At 44.5% G+C, this 16,851-nt stretch overlaps 2 protein-coding genes across 3 annotated transcripts in view; both read right to left on the bottom strand.

Annotated features, from left to right (window-relative positions):
- The window catches only part of LOC139402674 (immunoglobulin-like domain-containing receptor 2), a 35,348-nt gene extending 33,900 nt beyond the window's left edge, over positions 1-1,448 (bottom strand). Inside the window, exon 1 of one of the 2 annotated variants that reach the window (XM_071146570.1) lies at positions 1,276-1,448. In XM_071146570.1, coding sequence (XP_071002671.1) covers positions 1,276-1,390 — 115 coding nt within the window. In that variant the 5' untranslated portion in view covers positions 1,391-1,448. The remainder of the gene's footprint in view (positions 1-1,275) is intronic. The other variant, XM_071146571.1, reaches the window with a different exon arrangement.
- Positions 1,449-5,565: 4,117 nt separating this feature from the next.
- Positions 5,566-16,851, bottom strand: LOC139402676 (cell surface A33 antigen-like). The gene is made up of 7 exons (XM_071146572.1): positions 16,685-16,851; positions 11,295-11,461; positions 10,512-10,725; positions 10,195-10,359; positions 9,909-10,025; positions 7,298-7,430; positions 5,566-7,220 (listed from the first exon to the last, which is right to left on the bottom strand). Exons 1-7 carry the CDS (start codon positions 16,731-16,733, stop codon positions 6,716-6,718), a joined length of 1,350 nt encoding a protein of 449 aa, XP_071002673.1. The 5' UTR covers positions 16,734-16,851; the 3' UTR covers positions 5,566-6,715.

Below are 16,851 nucleotides of genomic sequence, written 5' to 3'. Positions count from 1 at the left end.
AGGACCTGTGGTGACCCTCAAACACCTGCTGCTAGTCTAAGGACCTGTGGTGTCCCTCAAACACCTGCTGCTAGTCTAAGGACCTGTGGTGACCCTCACAAACACCTGCTGCTAGTCTAAGGACCTGTGGTGTCCCTCAAACACCTGCTGCTAGTCTAAGGACCTGTGGTGACCCTCAAACACCTGCTGCTAGTCTAAGGACCTGTGGTGACCCTCAAACACCTGCTGCTAGTCTAAGGACCTGTGGTGACCCTCAAACACATGCTGCTAGTCTAAGGACCTGTGGTGTCCCTCAGCTGCTAGTCTAAGGACCTGTGGTGACCCTCAAACACCTGCTGCTAGTCTAAGGACCTGTGGTGTCCCTCAAACACCTGCTGCTAGTCTAAGGACCTGTGGTGTCCCTCAAACACCTGCTGCTACCTAAGAGGACATTTTAAACACAGAGCTGGAGAAATCTACAAATCGACACTTCTCTATATAACTACATAATCAAAAAGGAGTATTGTAGCCTACATTAGACAACTTGAATTGAGGGATAGAATCTATAATCTATAGGTTTATCATTTCTAAAAAACTAAATGATTACAAAATATTATTCCCTATCTGTAATACACCATTTTTTCAAACTTACCTGTAATTAATTTGATTAATTCATTAATGGATATTACAACTCCAATGTACGCTATTGTACACTGATTGAAGTCAGCCCTTCCTAATCCGTGACCTATACATTTCCCTTCGCATTATTCACACTTGGCTGAGTACCATGGAACCAACAGAAAAGCCAGTCTACAGCCGCCAGACCAGTGCTACCTTCATTGCGCTGCACCAAGCAAGTCACACAACAAAGCTCATGCTTCTATCCCTCGTGATGTTGAAATCAAAATCAAATAGTCTGCATTCCAAATCCGTTACTTTGTATCGTTTACGGGCTACACAAGTCTTGTACTGTATGGCTGGCTACGTGACTGTAACTCGAAAGTAAATTACGTGTTTTTTCTTTGAAGGCTACAATGTATCGTTCTTTCCTGAAATGTTGCCCCTTGGTAAATCCTGAAAAAAAGTCCCTGTGCAAAAAACACGGGAAAAAAATCAACCAAATGTTTTTTTTCTGTTAGAAATCAGAACGAGGGCAGGTTCGAGACGAGAACACAAACATCTTAAAAGTAAAAGAAGTGAGGAGAAAACTCAACATAATAAAGTTGTTTATTAACCTGTTACACTGCTAGGTTGGCTCGTTAGTCAGTAAAAGTTATATACATCTTCATCACCTACCTGTCAGGAATAGTACAGGAATCCACCATCTCAGCAACAAACACATCTTCCATATCAAAGCATTTTCGTTTAGAGAAGTCCTGTGTACATGTTCTCCTCGCCTTTTCCGCCTCATTCCTCAAACCGCTATTCGGAGCGCCTCGCTCTACCCGAGTATAACGGGATTGTAACGCTCCTAGATCTGACCGAGTATAACGGGACTGTACAGGTCCTGGCTCTTCCCGATTATAACGGGACTGTACCGTTTGAGAAATGGGTGGTGCAAGCGCGGTTTGGTCCTCTTGAGGACAAGGGGGGGGGCGTTCATTTAAAAGTGACTCAAGCAACTTTACATGTTGTGTGGCCAATGGGACTGTGTCTATATGGGTCATTCTTGAATTGCGGTGATAAATTCTGATCCTTGACTTTGGCATCATGTAAAAGCATTTTAAAATGATAACAACATGACAAGTAATACATTTGTCTTTTGTTTTTACAGTTATTTAATAATAAAACATATATAAGTCATTTATACTACAAAACACATTTTCGTATGCATTGTAGAAACTACTGGGGGATAGCAGGTTGGCTTGTCCTACTGGTGATGTGTAGCAGTGTAGTGACATGTTTTGGGCGATTTGAATGCTAGACATTGAAACAAAATTATGTAATATATTGCCTACATCAATAAAAACAAATGATATTATTACTAGTATAATGTGTGTCCCTCAATTTTATGTCATTGGTGTTAGCGCCTTGAAAATCACTGATTACAAAAATATACAAGGACCTTGAGCTCCAGTGGAAAACTGTTATCAGGGGAGGAGTCTGTTATCGGGGGAGAGGTCTATATTATCGGGGGAGGGGTCTATATTATCTGGGGAGGAGTCTGTTACCGGGGGAGGGGTCTATATTATCAGGGGAGGAGTCTGTTATCGGAGAGTGGCCTATATTATCAGGGGAGGAGTCTATATTAATGAAAAGATGAGCTAAACACCTCCTTTTATTATGTCATAGATTTGAGGATTCCATTGATCATGTGTTGTGTCTGAATCCAGTGTTACTTGGTGTTGGTCAATTTGAATGACACTAAGTAACATTGTGAGCTTAATCATATCACTAATATCACTAATCATTTCACTAATCATATCACTTCAGTAAATAATTTTTTAAAGGATTGATGACTATAGATTTCAGCATTTGTGGCCTCCATTTCAGAAAATCATAATTTACCTAAAATGTCTCATTGTTGTTTACATCATTGGTGTTGATGCTCCTACAGGTGGAACAATGTCATCATACTGGTAAAAACTATGAAAAGACATTAAGCTCCATTAATTGATTTAGAATAGATGTATCCAAATACATTTAAATAAAAAACATCTAGAAAAATACAGCTACATTTTTCCAAAATGCCCAAATGACACCTACATTCAAGAACGACACCTAGTATCTTAGTGTGGTGGATATGAAATTGTGATTTATTAGAAATCAATTGAATATTATATTTTCATTGAACAACGCCTCTTAGACGATGGGGAAAGACAGCGAATGGAGAATAAAGGGAGCCCACTGGACACAAACTGGTTGAATCAACGTTGTTTAAATGTAATCCAGTCACCAGAGTAGTTCTTCATAGGCTAGGGACTGGACACAAACTGGTTGAATCAACGTTGTTTAAATGTAATCCAGTCACCAGAGTATTTCTTCATAGGCTAGGGACTGAACAAGCCCGTAGCCTGATTGTAGATAGCATGCAAAGGACACAGGAGATCTTTTGGAGAGATCTTCACAATTGCTGTAATAATCTGTGCAGAATCTCAAACAGCGTTGATCACTTGCATTATGTGCTTTTGATGTGATCTCAACTGTAATCCAGGTCTGTCGGTTGTGTTATTAGATGAAGCGCAGTGATCAAATTAAATTGTATAAAAATACATAGAACATCGTCTTCCCATTTGAACTGTGTTGTGCTTTTAAAATGGTTGAAAGCACAGTGATAACTATACCAACAACCAGACATTGTCTTCCCATTTGAACTGTGTTGTGCTTTTAAAATGGTTGAAAGCACAGAAATGTTGTTGTGCTTTTAGATGGTTGAAAGCACAGTGATAAACACATTGGGAATTCAACAATGAGTCATTCCTTCCACCATTTTTCTAAACGAATCAACGGTACCACAGCTGGCTAATCGAAACTAGGCGATAGTGAACAGTCCCACGACAAAGACAAATGAGTCAAGGGGGCATTGCTGCCCTCTGTCGTTTCTTCACGTTCTGTACATTCATTTCTCCAGAGAGAGGAGAAACATTGTGGTTTCAGTGCAGACAAAACTCACACATTGTGGCCTTTTTTATAGATACATTTGGCTTTAATATAAATTCACTGTAAACCCAATGAAAACATTTGTACACAGATTAGGAACATCATACATTTTATTTACAGTTTATAAATTGTACCATCACATCTAACCAAAACTTCAAACATTTGATGTTTTAACGAGTTAAATTGTCCCTGTACATTTCAAAAGCATAAAAACAAAACAAAAGGTTAGACATTTTTGTCGAAGATTAAAGGCATGATTATCTTCCCTTCCTTAGATAAAAACTCCTCACTCAGACAGACCCATTTAATAGGTCTGAACCCAACGAAGCCACTTCTAGTTAAGTGAGTCTGTTGTCTGGCCTCGGGCTATAATGAGGAAGTGAAACGACTAGGCACATGCCACAGAGTGAAACTAGTTTCTCTCTGTTCTTAAAATGGGTCTCTAGGTTCTCTTTCAAAAGGCCTGATTGACTCACTCACTCCAAAAACAAGTCATGGTTTGAATATGTTAATGAAGACTCACCTGAGACACCTGACACTCCACTGCATTAACAAGCATCATGACGCTAAATAAATGTACAAAACACAACACTTCTAAGTCATGAAAACAACTATTAAAAATGTTAACTTAATTTATTAGAGGGTATTATCAATCTACAGTTGATATTAAATGTAACTCCAACATTTGATATTAGAGGGTATTATCAATCTACAGTTGATATTAGAGGGTATTATCAATCTACAGTTGATATTAGAGGGTATTATCAGAGGGTATTATCAATCTACAGTTGATATTAGAGGGTATTATCAATCTACAGTTGATATTAGAGGGTATTATCAATCTACAGTTGATATTAGAGGGTATTATCAATCTACAGTTGATATTAGAGGGTATTATCAATCTACAGTTGATAAAAACAAACAGACCGTCACCAAAAAGCTTGTGGTTCTCAAACAGCCAAGACCTGAGACTGACGTGGAAAGCTCTTCAGTCACACCAACAGTAGACAATAAGGCAGGAGGGTAAATGCATTATCTGTCACACCAACAGTAGACAATAAGGCAGGAGGGTAAATGCATTATCTGTCACACCAACAGTAGACAATAAGGCAGGAGGGAAAATGCATTAGCCAATAAGCTGCACTGAGAATTCATACACAGTCTTATTCAGACAATGGCAGCTTGTAACAGAAAGCAAATTTAAATTCAGATTCAAGAATAAAACATTTTAAAAAAAATCCTCATTGAAAATACTAGATGGCACTTTTCAAATCTTTGAATCAGCATTCCAATTCGCTTCCTGACTACTGAACTGAATTGAGGCCGCCCTTCCTTCAATCATAGGCTGTACTCCACATTGAAGACCTTTACATAGATAACAGTGATACTCCACATTGAAGGCCTTTACATAGATCACAGTGATACTCCACATTGATGACCTTTACATAGATAACAGTGATACTCCACATTGAAGGCCTTTACATAGATAACAGTGATACAACCTCTAGCTCGGCATGGTGTCTAGCAGGGTTCCTTTACATAGATAACAGTGATACTCCACATTGAAGGCCTTTACATAGATACAGTGATACTCCACATTGATGACCTTTACATAGATAACAGTGATACAACGCTGCTCCACCTCTAGTCGGCATGGTGTCTAGCAGGGTTCCTTTACATAGATAACAGTGATACGCTCCACCTCTAGTCGGCATGGTGTCTAGCAGGGCTCCCCAACTGACAGACCCTTTTATTTGGCCCCCCCAACTTTTCTCAACCCAGAAATTATATAATTATATATACACATATACATATATATATATATATATATATAAAAACATAAAAAATAAAGAAAATGATATATCATTTTTTATTTTATTTTATTTTTTTGTAGAATTGCTATTGTTGAACATAAAAGACTGTACAAACACCAGGAAATCAGCTCCAAGTGATTTTCATTTAGTTCAAGTATTCCCACACATAAGAGCGATATATATGTGAGGGTTTACAAATGTAAGCAAGGTTCTAAATTATTATATATTTGTCAAATATTACATCCGTTTCGGTTTCTTGCAGTCAATTTGCCGTCTACAAATGATTTATAATTATGTTCCGGTCCCCTGAACTTCTGCTGAAGGAAAAACACCATCCGGTGGCTGAATCTATTTGATGATCCCTGACCTACAGGCTTTACTTCGTTGTGTTACTGTCGTCCTGTTATTGATGTGACCGAGTTCAGCCTGGTAGCTAGGCCCTTTGTCAAGCCTGACCTACAGGCTGTACTTCGTTGTGTTACTGTCGTCCTGTTATTGATGTGACCGAGTTCAGCCTGGTAGCTAGGCCCTTTGTCAAGCCTGACCTACAGGCTGTACTTCGTTGTGTTACTGTCGTCCTGTTATTGATGTGACCGAGTTCAGCCTGGTAGCTAGGCCCTTTGTCAAGCCTGACCTACAGGCTGTACTTCGTTGTGTTACTGTCGTCCTGTTATTGATGTGACCGAGTTCAGCCTGGTAGCTAGGCCCTTTGTCAAGCCTGACCTACAGGCTGTACTTCGTTGTGTTACTGTCGTCCTGTTATTGATGTGACCGAGTTCAGCCTGGCAGCTAGGCCCTTTGTCAAGCCTGACCTACAGGCTGTACTTCGTTGTGTTACTGTCGTCCTGTTATTGATGTGACCGAGTTCAGCCTGGCAGCTAGGCCCTTTGTCAAGCCTGACCTACAGGCTGTACTTCGTTGTGTTACTGTCGTCCTGTTATTGATGTGACCGAGTTCAGCCTGGTAGCTAGGCCCTTTGTCAAGCCTGACCTACAGGCTGTACTTCGTTGTGTTACTGTCGTCCTGTTATTGATGTGACCGAGTTCAGCCTGGCAGCTAGGCCCTTTGTCAAGCCTGACCTACAGCAGCTACTATGTTTATAATATTATTTCTATTTTCAACCATTCCAAACACAAGTTGTGGGAAACATTAAGTGGTTCTAATCTATTCTATTTTTAGAAGGCTGTTGGTAAAATGATGATTAAATGACTGAACAAATGATTTTAAATGGAACTGTAACTAAGTAAACTTATACTCTGTTTTAATATATCTGATTAACAATATGAGTTCAATAGAAGGGAAAACACAATGGCATAATTCAATTACAGTAACAAAGGCTTAGCAGGTTTATTGGCCGGTACACTGGGAGGTCTGTCACGATCATCGTAGGGCTCATCATAACGATCACTGTACCGTCCGCCGTCACTGCGTTCATCGTAAACACGATCGCGGTCGTACCGGTCACGGCGGTCAGAGTAGCGGTCGTCCTGGTCCCTGCGGTCATCGTGGCGCTCGCGGCGGTCATCGTAGTCGCTGCGGCGGTCATCGTAGTCGCTGCGGCGGTCATCGTAGTCGCTGCGGCGGTCATCGTAGTCCTTCTCACTGCGTTCCTTGTACTGGTCGCGACGGTCCACGATCTTGGGTAGGCGGTCATCGTAGTCGCTGCGGCGGTCATCGTAGTCCTTCTCGCTGCGTTCCTTGTACTGGTCGCGGCGGTCCACGATCTTGGGTGGGTGGTCTTCATCGTCGCCTTCCTTGCTGCGCGTCTGGCGAACCTCGCCGTTCACCACGGGTTTGTCGTCGTGGAACTCCTCCCCCTCTGGAACCCTGAGGACATATCAGTGGACAGGAGACTCACCATCTCAGTTCTCATGGTGTGTGTGTGTGTGACAGACCATACATACCCCATAGCGTACTCCTCTGCTTTGTCCTTCTTCTTCCTGCAGCAGCAGCAGTAGATGAGGATGATGAGCAGCACCAGAACACCAACCACAACGCCGCCAATGATACCCGCTGTTGAACCCAGGGCCATAGACGCTACAGGAGAGAGAGGTGGTGAAGAGGTGAGGTGAGATGAGGAGGAGAGGTGAGGTGAGGAAGATGGATGAGAAATGGAAGAGGAGAGGTGAGAAGAGGAAAAGAGGTGAGGAGAGGAGAGGTGAGGAGAGGAGAGGAAAAGAGGAGAGGAGAGGAGAGGAAAAGAGGAGAGGAGAGGTGAGGAGAGGAGGAGAGGTGAGGAGAGGAGGAGAGGTGAGGAGAGGAGAGGAGAGGAGGAGAGGAGAGGAGAGGAGAGGAGAGGAGAGGAGAGGAGAGGAGAGGAGAGGAGAGGAGAGGAGAGGAGAGGAGAGGAGAGGAGGAGAGGAGAGGAGAGGAGAGGAGAGGTGAGGAGAGGAAAAGAGGTGAGTAGAGGAGAGGTGAGGAGAGGAGAGGAGAGGTGAGGAGAGGTGAGGAGAGGTGAGGAGAGGTGAGGAGAGGTGAGGAGAGGTGAGGAGAGGAAAAGAGGTGAGAAGAGGAGAGGTGAGGAGAGGAAAAGAGGTGAGTAGAGGAGAGGTGAGGAGAGGAGGAGAGGTGAGGAGAGGACAGGAGAGGAGAGGAAAAGAGGTGAGGAGAGGAAAAGAGGTGAGAAGAGGAGAGGTGAGGAGAGGAGAGGTGAGGAGAGGAAAAGAGGTGAGAAGAGGAGAGGTGAGGAGAGGAGAGGAGAGGTGAGGAGAGGAGAGGAGGAGAGGAGAGGAGAGGAAAAGAGGTGAGTAGAGGAAAAGAGGTGAGAAGAGGAGAGGTGAGGAGAGGAAAAGAGGTGAGTAGAGGAGAGGAGGAGAGGTGAGGAGAGGAAAAGAGGTGAGTAGAGGAGAGGTGAGGAGAGGAGGAGAGGAGAGGAGAGGTGAGGAGAGGAAAAGAGGTGAGTAGAGGAAAAGAGGTGAGAAGAGGAGAGGTGAGGAGAGGAGGAGAGGAGAGGAGAGGAGAGGAGAGGAGAGGAGAGGAAAAGAGGTGAGAAGAGGAGAGGTGAGGAGAGGAGAGGAGAGGAGAGGAGAGGAAAAGAGGTGAGTAGAGGAGAGGTGAGGAGAGGTGAGTAGAGGAGAGGAGAGGAGAGGTGAGGAGAGGAAGGTGAGAGGTGAGTAGAGGAGAGGTGAGGAGAGGAGGAGAGGAGAGGAGAGGAGAAAGAGGTGAGTAGAGGAAAAGAGGTGAGAAGAGGAGAGGTGAGGAGAGGAAAAGAGGTGAGAAGAGGAGAGGTGAGGAGAGGAGGAGAGGTAAGGAGAGGAGAGGTGAGAAGAGGAAAGGTGAGGAGAGGAGAGGAGAGGTGAGGAGAGGAAAAGAGGTGAGAAGAGGAGAGGTGAGGAGAGGAGAGGAGAGGAGAGGTGAGGAGAGGAGAGGAGAGGAGAGGTGAGGAGAGGTGAGGAGAGGAGAGGGGAGGAAGGAGAAGAGAAGAGGTGAGAAGAGGAGAGGTGAGAAGGAGAGAGGTGAGAAGGAGAGAGGTGAGAAGGAGAGAGGTGAGAAGGAGAGAGGTGAGAAGGAGAGAGGTGAGAAGGAGAGAGGTGAGAAGGAGAGAGGTGAGAAGGAGAGAGGTGAGAAGGAGAGAGGTGAGAAGGAGAGAGGTGAGAAGGAGAGGTGAGAAGGAGAAGAGAAGAGGTGATATGAGGTGAGGAGAGTTGGTGAGAAGAGGAGAGGCGAGCATGAGAGGAGAGGCGAAGTGGAGAGGAGAGGCGAAGTGGAGAGGAGAGGCGAAGTGGAGAGGAGAGGCGAAGTGGAGAGGAGAGGCGAAGTGGAGAGGAGAGGCGAAGTGGAGAGGAGAGGCGAAGTGGAGAGGAGAGGCGAAGTGGAGAGGAGAGGCGAAGTGGAGAGGAGAGGCGAAGTGGAGAGGAGAGGCGAAGTGGAGAGGAGAGGCGAGTGGAGAGCGAAGTGGAGAGGAGAGGCGAAGTGGAGAGGAGAGGCGAAGTGGAGAGGAGAGGCGAAGTGGAGAGGAGAGGCGAAGTGGAGAGGCGAAGTGGAGAGGCGAAGTGGAGAGGCGAAGTGGAGAGGCGAAGAGGCGAAGTGGAGAGGCGAAGTGGAGAGGCGAAGTGGAGAGGCGAAGTGGAGAGGCGAAGTGGAGAGGAGGAAGGGCGAGGAGGAGGAAGGGCGAGGAGGAGGAAGGGCGAGGAGGAGGAAGGGCGAGGAGAAGGAAGGGCGAGGAGAAGGAAGGGCGAGGAGGAGGAAGGGCGAGGAGGAGGAAGGGCGAGGAGGAGGAGAGGCGAGGAGGAGGAGAGGCGAGGAGGAGGCAAGGCGAGGAGGAGGTGGCGAGAAGTGGAGAGGAGATGCGAGGTGAAGAGGAGCGAGGTGAGGAGGAGAGTCGGGTCGGAGAGGCGAGGAGGAGCATGAGAGGAGGAGCATGAGAGAAGAGGTGTAGCATGAGAGGATGAGTATCCTGTTACAGGACCATCCTCATGTGATGGTTACATTGCCTCAGATCTGAACATTTGTGTTAGCTCCCAGAGATAATGCCTAAGCTTTAGCTCAGCAGTCACAGTCGTATTGTGCACTCACGTGGCATGACGGACAGCGTCAGGTTGCATGTGGCACTGCGGATCTTATTAGTGGAGGTACAGACGTAGTATCCTGAGGATTCCATGGTGAGGTTGAAGAGAGACAGGACACCATCCTCTGGAAGAGACGGAGACAACCTGTTAGGTCAGGAGTCAAGGTCATATTCAAGGTCATAGTCAAGGTCATAGTCAAGGTCATAGTCAAGGTCATAGTCAAGGTCATAGTCAAGGTCATAGTCAAGGTCATATCAAGTGAAGATTAACAAGCACACACAGACACTACATACTGTCTGTTGTCCTGGGTGCAGGTGCTCGGGGCATGTTTCTGACGTCGTAGCCCTGCCACTTGTAGGTAGGAAGAGGAGAGCCCTCTTCAGACTGACAGGTGAGACTGATGTTCTGGAAGTACTCTGCCTTCCCATCGACCTTACAGACAGGCACAGAGGGAGCCACTGTGGACACAATATGTTTTGCAACGTTAAGTTAAACAGTAATCATCGACACTTTACGGATTTCTAAGGTTTATTATGGAATAAAGCGGAAACGAAGCTAAATTCTACGGTTTATTATGTAATATTCTACGGGAGTCATTGTTGTTTTTTACCCAGGACCACCAGACGGGTGGTGTCAGCCAGCTGACCCTTGTCATCCTTGGGGATGGCGACCCGACACTCGAATAGTCGGTTGTCCTGGAGACCGATGGAGGAGAGCTTCAGGTTGGCTACTCCTTTAGCTATGTCCTGCTCCAGGGAAGCTCTTCCTTCATACCTGTCACTGATGTCCAGGTCACCAGTAGAGTAGGAGGTAAGGACGGACACCTGGAAACAACAATGTCAACAACAACATGGAAGCACCAATGCTAACCTCCCCTGTTATTGGTAATGGTGAGAGTTTAGGCTGTCTTGGGGGTAGGATCTTTGATCCTCTAACTTCCTCACTCATCATTATTCACCATTCATGCAGAATTATCCGTAACCATGGAAGCATCCACGTTAATGTAGATTTGTTCAGAAACATTTTCTATTCTTATTTTACAATAAAAGTGACTCCAAAATGACACGATACATTATTTACCATTCATTTCGATTGGGCACAAAATAATCTGAAAAACTAACTGCAAATGCATCCAACAAACTAGATGTAGTCATTATGTCCGTACGGAATATGGGACCCAAAAACTACTGTATTTATAACAATATTTAAGGGTGTTAATTTTGACCCCTAACTTGTTGGGGGAATGAATTACTTGTTAAGTCAAATCACTTTCTCTGCACAACTGTAGTATAAAAATGTCCCAATCATTGCTCATCTTTATCAAGGGGATCAATAGTTTAAACCCACTGAATGTAAAAGAGCTGATCAGAGTGATTTCTGGTTGGTTTATTACCTCTGGCTCTCCGGGTTTGTCTGCTTCAGCCAACCAGGATATGACGACCAGATTGTTGATTGGGTTCTTGGGTTTGAAGCTGCATGGTATAGTGATGTTGTCTCCCCTGGCGAACTCATAGAACCGCTGAGGGATGGACACCTGTAAAGCTACAGTCATGGACACGACTGGGACAGAGAGAGACAGACAGGAAGAAACAGGAAGACAGGTTTTACAGACACTGACGTATAGAGCTGTAGGAGGTGAACACTGTTAAAATGAAGTGCTTTGTAACACTAAAACTAATGGCAAATGAGCTGCCACCAACTTCAAGGAGAGGAAACCTTAAAGTACCACAAGAGCGGAATTATTTTTTTCAACTGAAAGACGATTCCCATGATGTTGCACAATAATTCAAGAAGTCATTGTTTTATTCAAAGTATGATATATTTGAGCTTGAAGTGGGAAATCCGAAGTGGGGACATTGGATATTTTCCGTGTCAGCGCTGTGTTTCCCCAATAGGACATAACATGCTAATACTTTCCAGTCTACATTTATTGTCAGCGCTGTGTTTCCCCCAATAGGACATAACATGCTAATACTTTCCAGTCTACATTTATTGTCAGCGCTGTGTTTCCCCAATAGGACATAACATGCTAATACTTTCCAGTCTACATTTATTGTCAGCGCTGTGTTTCCCCAATAGGACATAACATGCTAATACTTTCCAGTCTACATTTATTGTCAGCGCTGTGTTTCCCCAATAGGACATAATATGCTAATACTTTCCAGTCTACATTTATTGTCAGCGCTGTGTTTCCCCAATAGGACATAACATGCTAATACTTTCCAGTCTACATTTATTGTCAGCGCTGTGTTTCCCCAATAGGACATAACATGCTAATACTTTCCAGTCTACATTTATTGTCAGCGCTGTGTTTCCCCAATAGGACATAACATGCTAATACTTTCCAGTCTACATTTATTGTCAGCGCTGTGTTTCCCCAATAGGACATAACATGCTAATACTTTCCAGTCTACATTTATTGTCAGCGCTGTGTTTCCCCAATAGGACATAACATGCTAATACTTTCCAGTCTAACATTTATTGTCAGTGCTGTGTTTCCCCAATAGGACATAACATGCTAATACTTTCCAGTCTACATTTATTGTCAGCGCTGTGTTTCCCCAATAGGACATAACATGCTAATACTTTCCAGTCTACATTTATTGTCAGCGCTGCGTTTCCCCAATAGGACATAACATGCTAATACTTTCCAGTCTACATTTATTGTCAGCGCTGGGTTTTATTTCAATGTAACCACCCAACAGCATGGCATTGTATATTAATCAGAAACATCTGCAAAGTTCTTCCTCCGTAGCATACACCTGGCCACCTGAGCCAAGCAGCTTTCCTCCGTAGCCTACACCTGGCCACCTGAGCCAAGCAGCTTTTCTCTGTAGCATACACCTGGCCACCTGAGCCACGCAGCTTTTCTCCGTAACATACACCTGGCCACCTGAGCCAAGCAGCTTTCCTCCGTAACATACACCTGGCCACCTGAGCCAAGCAGCTTTCCTCCGTAGCATACACCTGGCCACCTGAGCCAAGCAGCTTTTCTCTGTAGCATACACCTGGCCACCTGAGCCAAGCAGCTTTCCTCCGTAGCATACACCTGGCCACCTGAGCCAAGCAGCTTTTCTCCGTAACATACACCTGGCCACCTGAGCCAAGCAGCTTTCCTCCGTAGCATACACCTGGCCACCTGAGCCAAGCAGCTTTTCTCCGTAACATACACCTGGCCACCTGAGCCAAGCAGCTTTTCTCCGTAGCATACACCTGGCCACCTGAGCCAAGCAGCTTTTCTCCGTAGCATACACCTGGCCACCTGAGCCAAGCAGCTTTTCTCCGTAACATACACCTGGCCACCTGAGCCAAGCAGCTTTTCTCCGTAGCATACACCTGGCCACCTGAGCCAAGCAGCTTTTCTCCGTAACATACACCTGGCCACCTGAGCCAAGCAGCTTTTCTCCGTAACATACACCTGGCCACCTGAGCCAAGCAGCTTTTCTCCGTAACATACACCTGGCCACCTGAGCCAAGCAGCTTTTCTCCGTAACATACACCTGGCCACCTGAGCCAAGCAGCTTTTCTCCGTAACATACACCTGGCCACCTGAGCCAAGCAGCTTTTCTCCGTAACATACACCTGGCCACCTGAGCCAAGCAGCTTTCCTCCGTAGCATACACCTGGCCACCTGAGCCAAGGAGCAAATTAAAACAGGGAGGAACTAAGGTTTTTGCACCTCCACTTTTCATTTTTTTCCAGAAAATGATCAGTATTAAAATAGTATATATTATAGTGAGAGATAGGAACTGACCATTTTATAAATGCTATAATTGCATGAAGTGTTGCTTCACGACGACACGCTTCACTGCTGATTGGTGCAGCTAGAAACCACAAGCGTCTATCCTATTTTATAAACTGGATGGTTCCAGCCCTGAATGCTGAAACATGTCATTTTACTTCTCTTATTACGTTGGTACTGTAACCAGCTTATAATAGCAATAAGGCACATCGGGGGTATGTGGTGTTTGGCCAATATACCACGGCTAAGGGCTGTGTCCATGCACGAAAACAACATGGAGTTGGGCATATAACACACCTCCTCGTACCTTATTGCTACATTGAACATGCACCAGCAAAAGATAATTAAAGAAACAGGTTTATCCATTTTGTCGTTACATGTCATTTGAGACGTGCATCATGAAGTCATTGTAGCCTATCACTTCACTTCCCCTGTGAGAACCATAAGCACGGGCCGACTTGGCTTTGCTGTACTGCGGCCGAAGCCTGCCAACACAAGGTTGCACCATGTTCATTACAATGTAGAAAAACTCATGTCTCTTATGTAAGATGCCAACACTTTGGAGAGAACAATAGATGACAAAGTCAAAGATAGTGGTTTCAATCTGGGGTGAAGTTTTCCCTAAATGCTTCTGACAAATCCAGCTCCAGAACCAGGCTAGCCAGCGGTTCATCTTATTGAATAAGGTGAATAAGGTGTAAAATAATGCAACAATGACATAACATTAGCTAGCTAGATAAGGTTAGCATGCTAGCTACACTGACAGCTCTCAGTTCCCCATTTGTTTCACCACAACCTTCTTTAGCAGTCATCTTAGATAAGGGTGTGCTGGAGTACAGAGGACAGCCTCACACTGCAGCAATATAAACCCACACAGGTAATGTCATAGCACCGAGAGGCTTATTATGTAGTCCTCCGTTATGACAGGGCTTTAGAAACTAGAGGACGGGTTACACCCACTGACAGTAAGGGAGTGAGAAGCCTTGCACCTTGGCTTGTGCAAGACAGAACTGTTTTCACAAGTACAACCCTTGGACAGGACACTTGCGGATCGCAGGGCCTTACCCCCAATCACCTCAATGCTCCCATTACAGTCTTCAGGACGACACAGCCAGATATCAAACACCCAATCTTCCAATCTCAGGGCGGACATTCTAACCACACACGTACACTATTATATAAATACTATAGCAAGATTTACATGACTGGAAAAATACAAAGCATTAGTTTTCACATGGATTCATATGGAGGCTGTTGTCCTCCAGTGGGAATGCAAAGTGTTTAGGGTTGGGCACCTCTCCTGCCTGTGTCATCCAGCACTCTCTAACTATCAGCCCTCTCATCAGAATTACAGCTTCATCCATGTTTCTCAAATGTCACATTTCTAAGTGTTTAAGGTTAAGTTTAGGCATTAACTCTGAATTTAAGGTTAGGGTTAAGTTCAGGAATGAACTCCAAATTGTTAAGGCATTAACACCAAATGGTTAGGGTTAGCTACTAGGGTTAGGGTTAGCTACTAGGGTTAGCTACTAGGGTTAGCTACTAGGGTGCGGGTTAGCTACTAGGGTGCGGGTTAGCTACTAGGGTTAGGGTTAGCTACTAGGGTTAGCTACTAGGGTTAGGGTTAGCTACTAGGGTTAGCTACTAGGGTGCGGGTTAGCTACTAGGGTGCGGGTTAGCTACTAGGGTTAGCTACTAGGGTTAGGGTTAGCTACTAGGGTTAGGGTTAGCTACTAGGGTTAGGGTTAGCTACTAGGATTAGGGTTAGCTGTTAGGGTTAGCTACTAGGGTTAGGGTTAGCTACTAGGGTTAGGGTTAGCTACTAGGGTTAGCTACTAGGGTTAGGGTTTAGCTACTAGGGTTAGCTACTAGGGTTAGGGTTAGCTACTAGGGTTAGGGTTAGCTACTAGGGTTAGGGTTAGCTACTAGGATTAGGGTTAGCTGTTAGGGTTAGCTACTAGGGTTAGGGTTAGCTACTAGGGTTAGGGTTAGCTACTAGGGTTAGCTACTAGGGTTAGGGTTAGCTACTAGGGTTAGAGTACTAAACTAACATATGGAATTGTTTTAATATGGTCATACCATGGATCATTTAGCTATTGGATTTAGAAGTTTAGGACCCCTAAAATAAAACAAAAATACATATATTTGATAAAATATTGAATTTGGCCTTTACTACTATAGCCCATAGAAACGCATTGAATAGTATTCATAAATGGCAAAAAAAGACAGTCAAAAAATGAATCATAAAGGAATAAGGTTTTAAAGTGTCTCATCCTATACCTAGGAGATAAGAAAGCAATATCTCTATATTGTAGATTTTTTGTGTGAATATATTTGTTGGAGCAAAACTACCTCCATTGGTTTGTATGGGTTATCTTGAGACTAGTCCAGGCGGTCTAAGGCACTGCATCGCAGTGCTAGAGGCGTCACTACAGACCCGGGTTCGATCCCGGGCTGTATCACAACCAGCTGTGATGGGGAGTCCCATAGGGCTACTCACAATTGGTCCAGCGTTGTCCAGGTTTGGGTAGGGTTTGGTCAGGGTAGGCCATCATTGTAAATAATAATTTGTTCTTAACTGACTTGCCTAGTTAAATGAAAGGTAAAATAAATAGTCCAAAACAGAGAATACCATCGTGTTCGTGAGAGTCTCCCCTTTCCATAGTGGTCGTTCATTGCAAGAAAACTGATATCTCTAGTTTAAATGGATGGATTCTGATGGGGATTGTTTTATTCTGTTACTTAGATTGACGCACAGGTGCATCAACAGACTCAAGGTTTTTTAAATGATGTTGCTCTCTGTTTCTTCTCTCTGGACGCCAGGCAGTAAATACTAAATGTATTGCATTCTTTTACTTTCTGCTTTTTGATATACGTTAAGTGCATCCTGTTCTACCAATTTGTACAAAACAAGATGAGTTGAACACGTGAGGCGACGCCACACCGATACCATATACATGACTAAAAAAAAACACATGGGTGTGGCTCTTGTTGTATAACACAGAGACAGTTATGAAATGATATAAGATCAGTAAACTCACCGAGACAAAGCAAAACGCCAGCAAACGTCCCTTTCTGCGAGGCCATCATCGATCAGTTACAGTTACGACCTCTCCGGTCACCAGCGTTGTTTTTTGTAGGCTAGGGACCGCGGACAAGACCTTGGCCAGGTAGAAGGCTCACTAGGCTGAGTACCAAAACTTGTGCT

The sequence above is a fragment of the Oncorhynchus clarkii genome, unplaced genomic scaffold (assembly GCF_045791955.1).
Source record: "Oncorhynchus clarkii lewisi isolate Uvic-CL-2024 unplaced genomic scaffold, UVic_Ocla_1.0 unplaced_contig_5436_pilon_pilon, whole genome shotgun sequence".
Lineage (NCBI taxonomy): Eukaryota > Metazoa > Chordata > Actinopteri > Salmoniformes > Salmonidae > Oncorhynchus > Oncorhynchus clarkii.
This window is presented reverse-complemented; position numbering and strand designations above follow the sequence as displayed.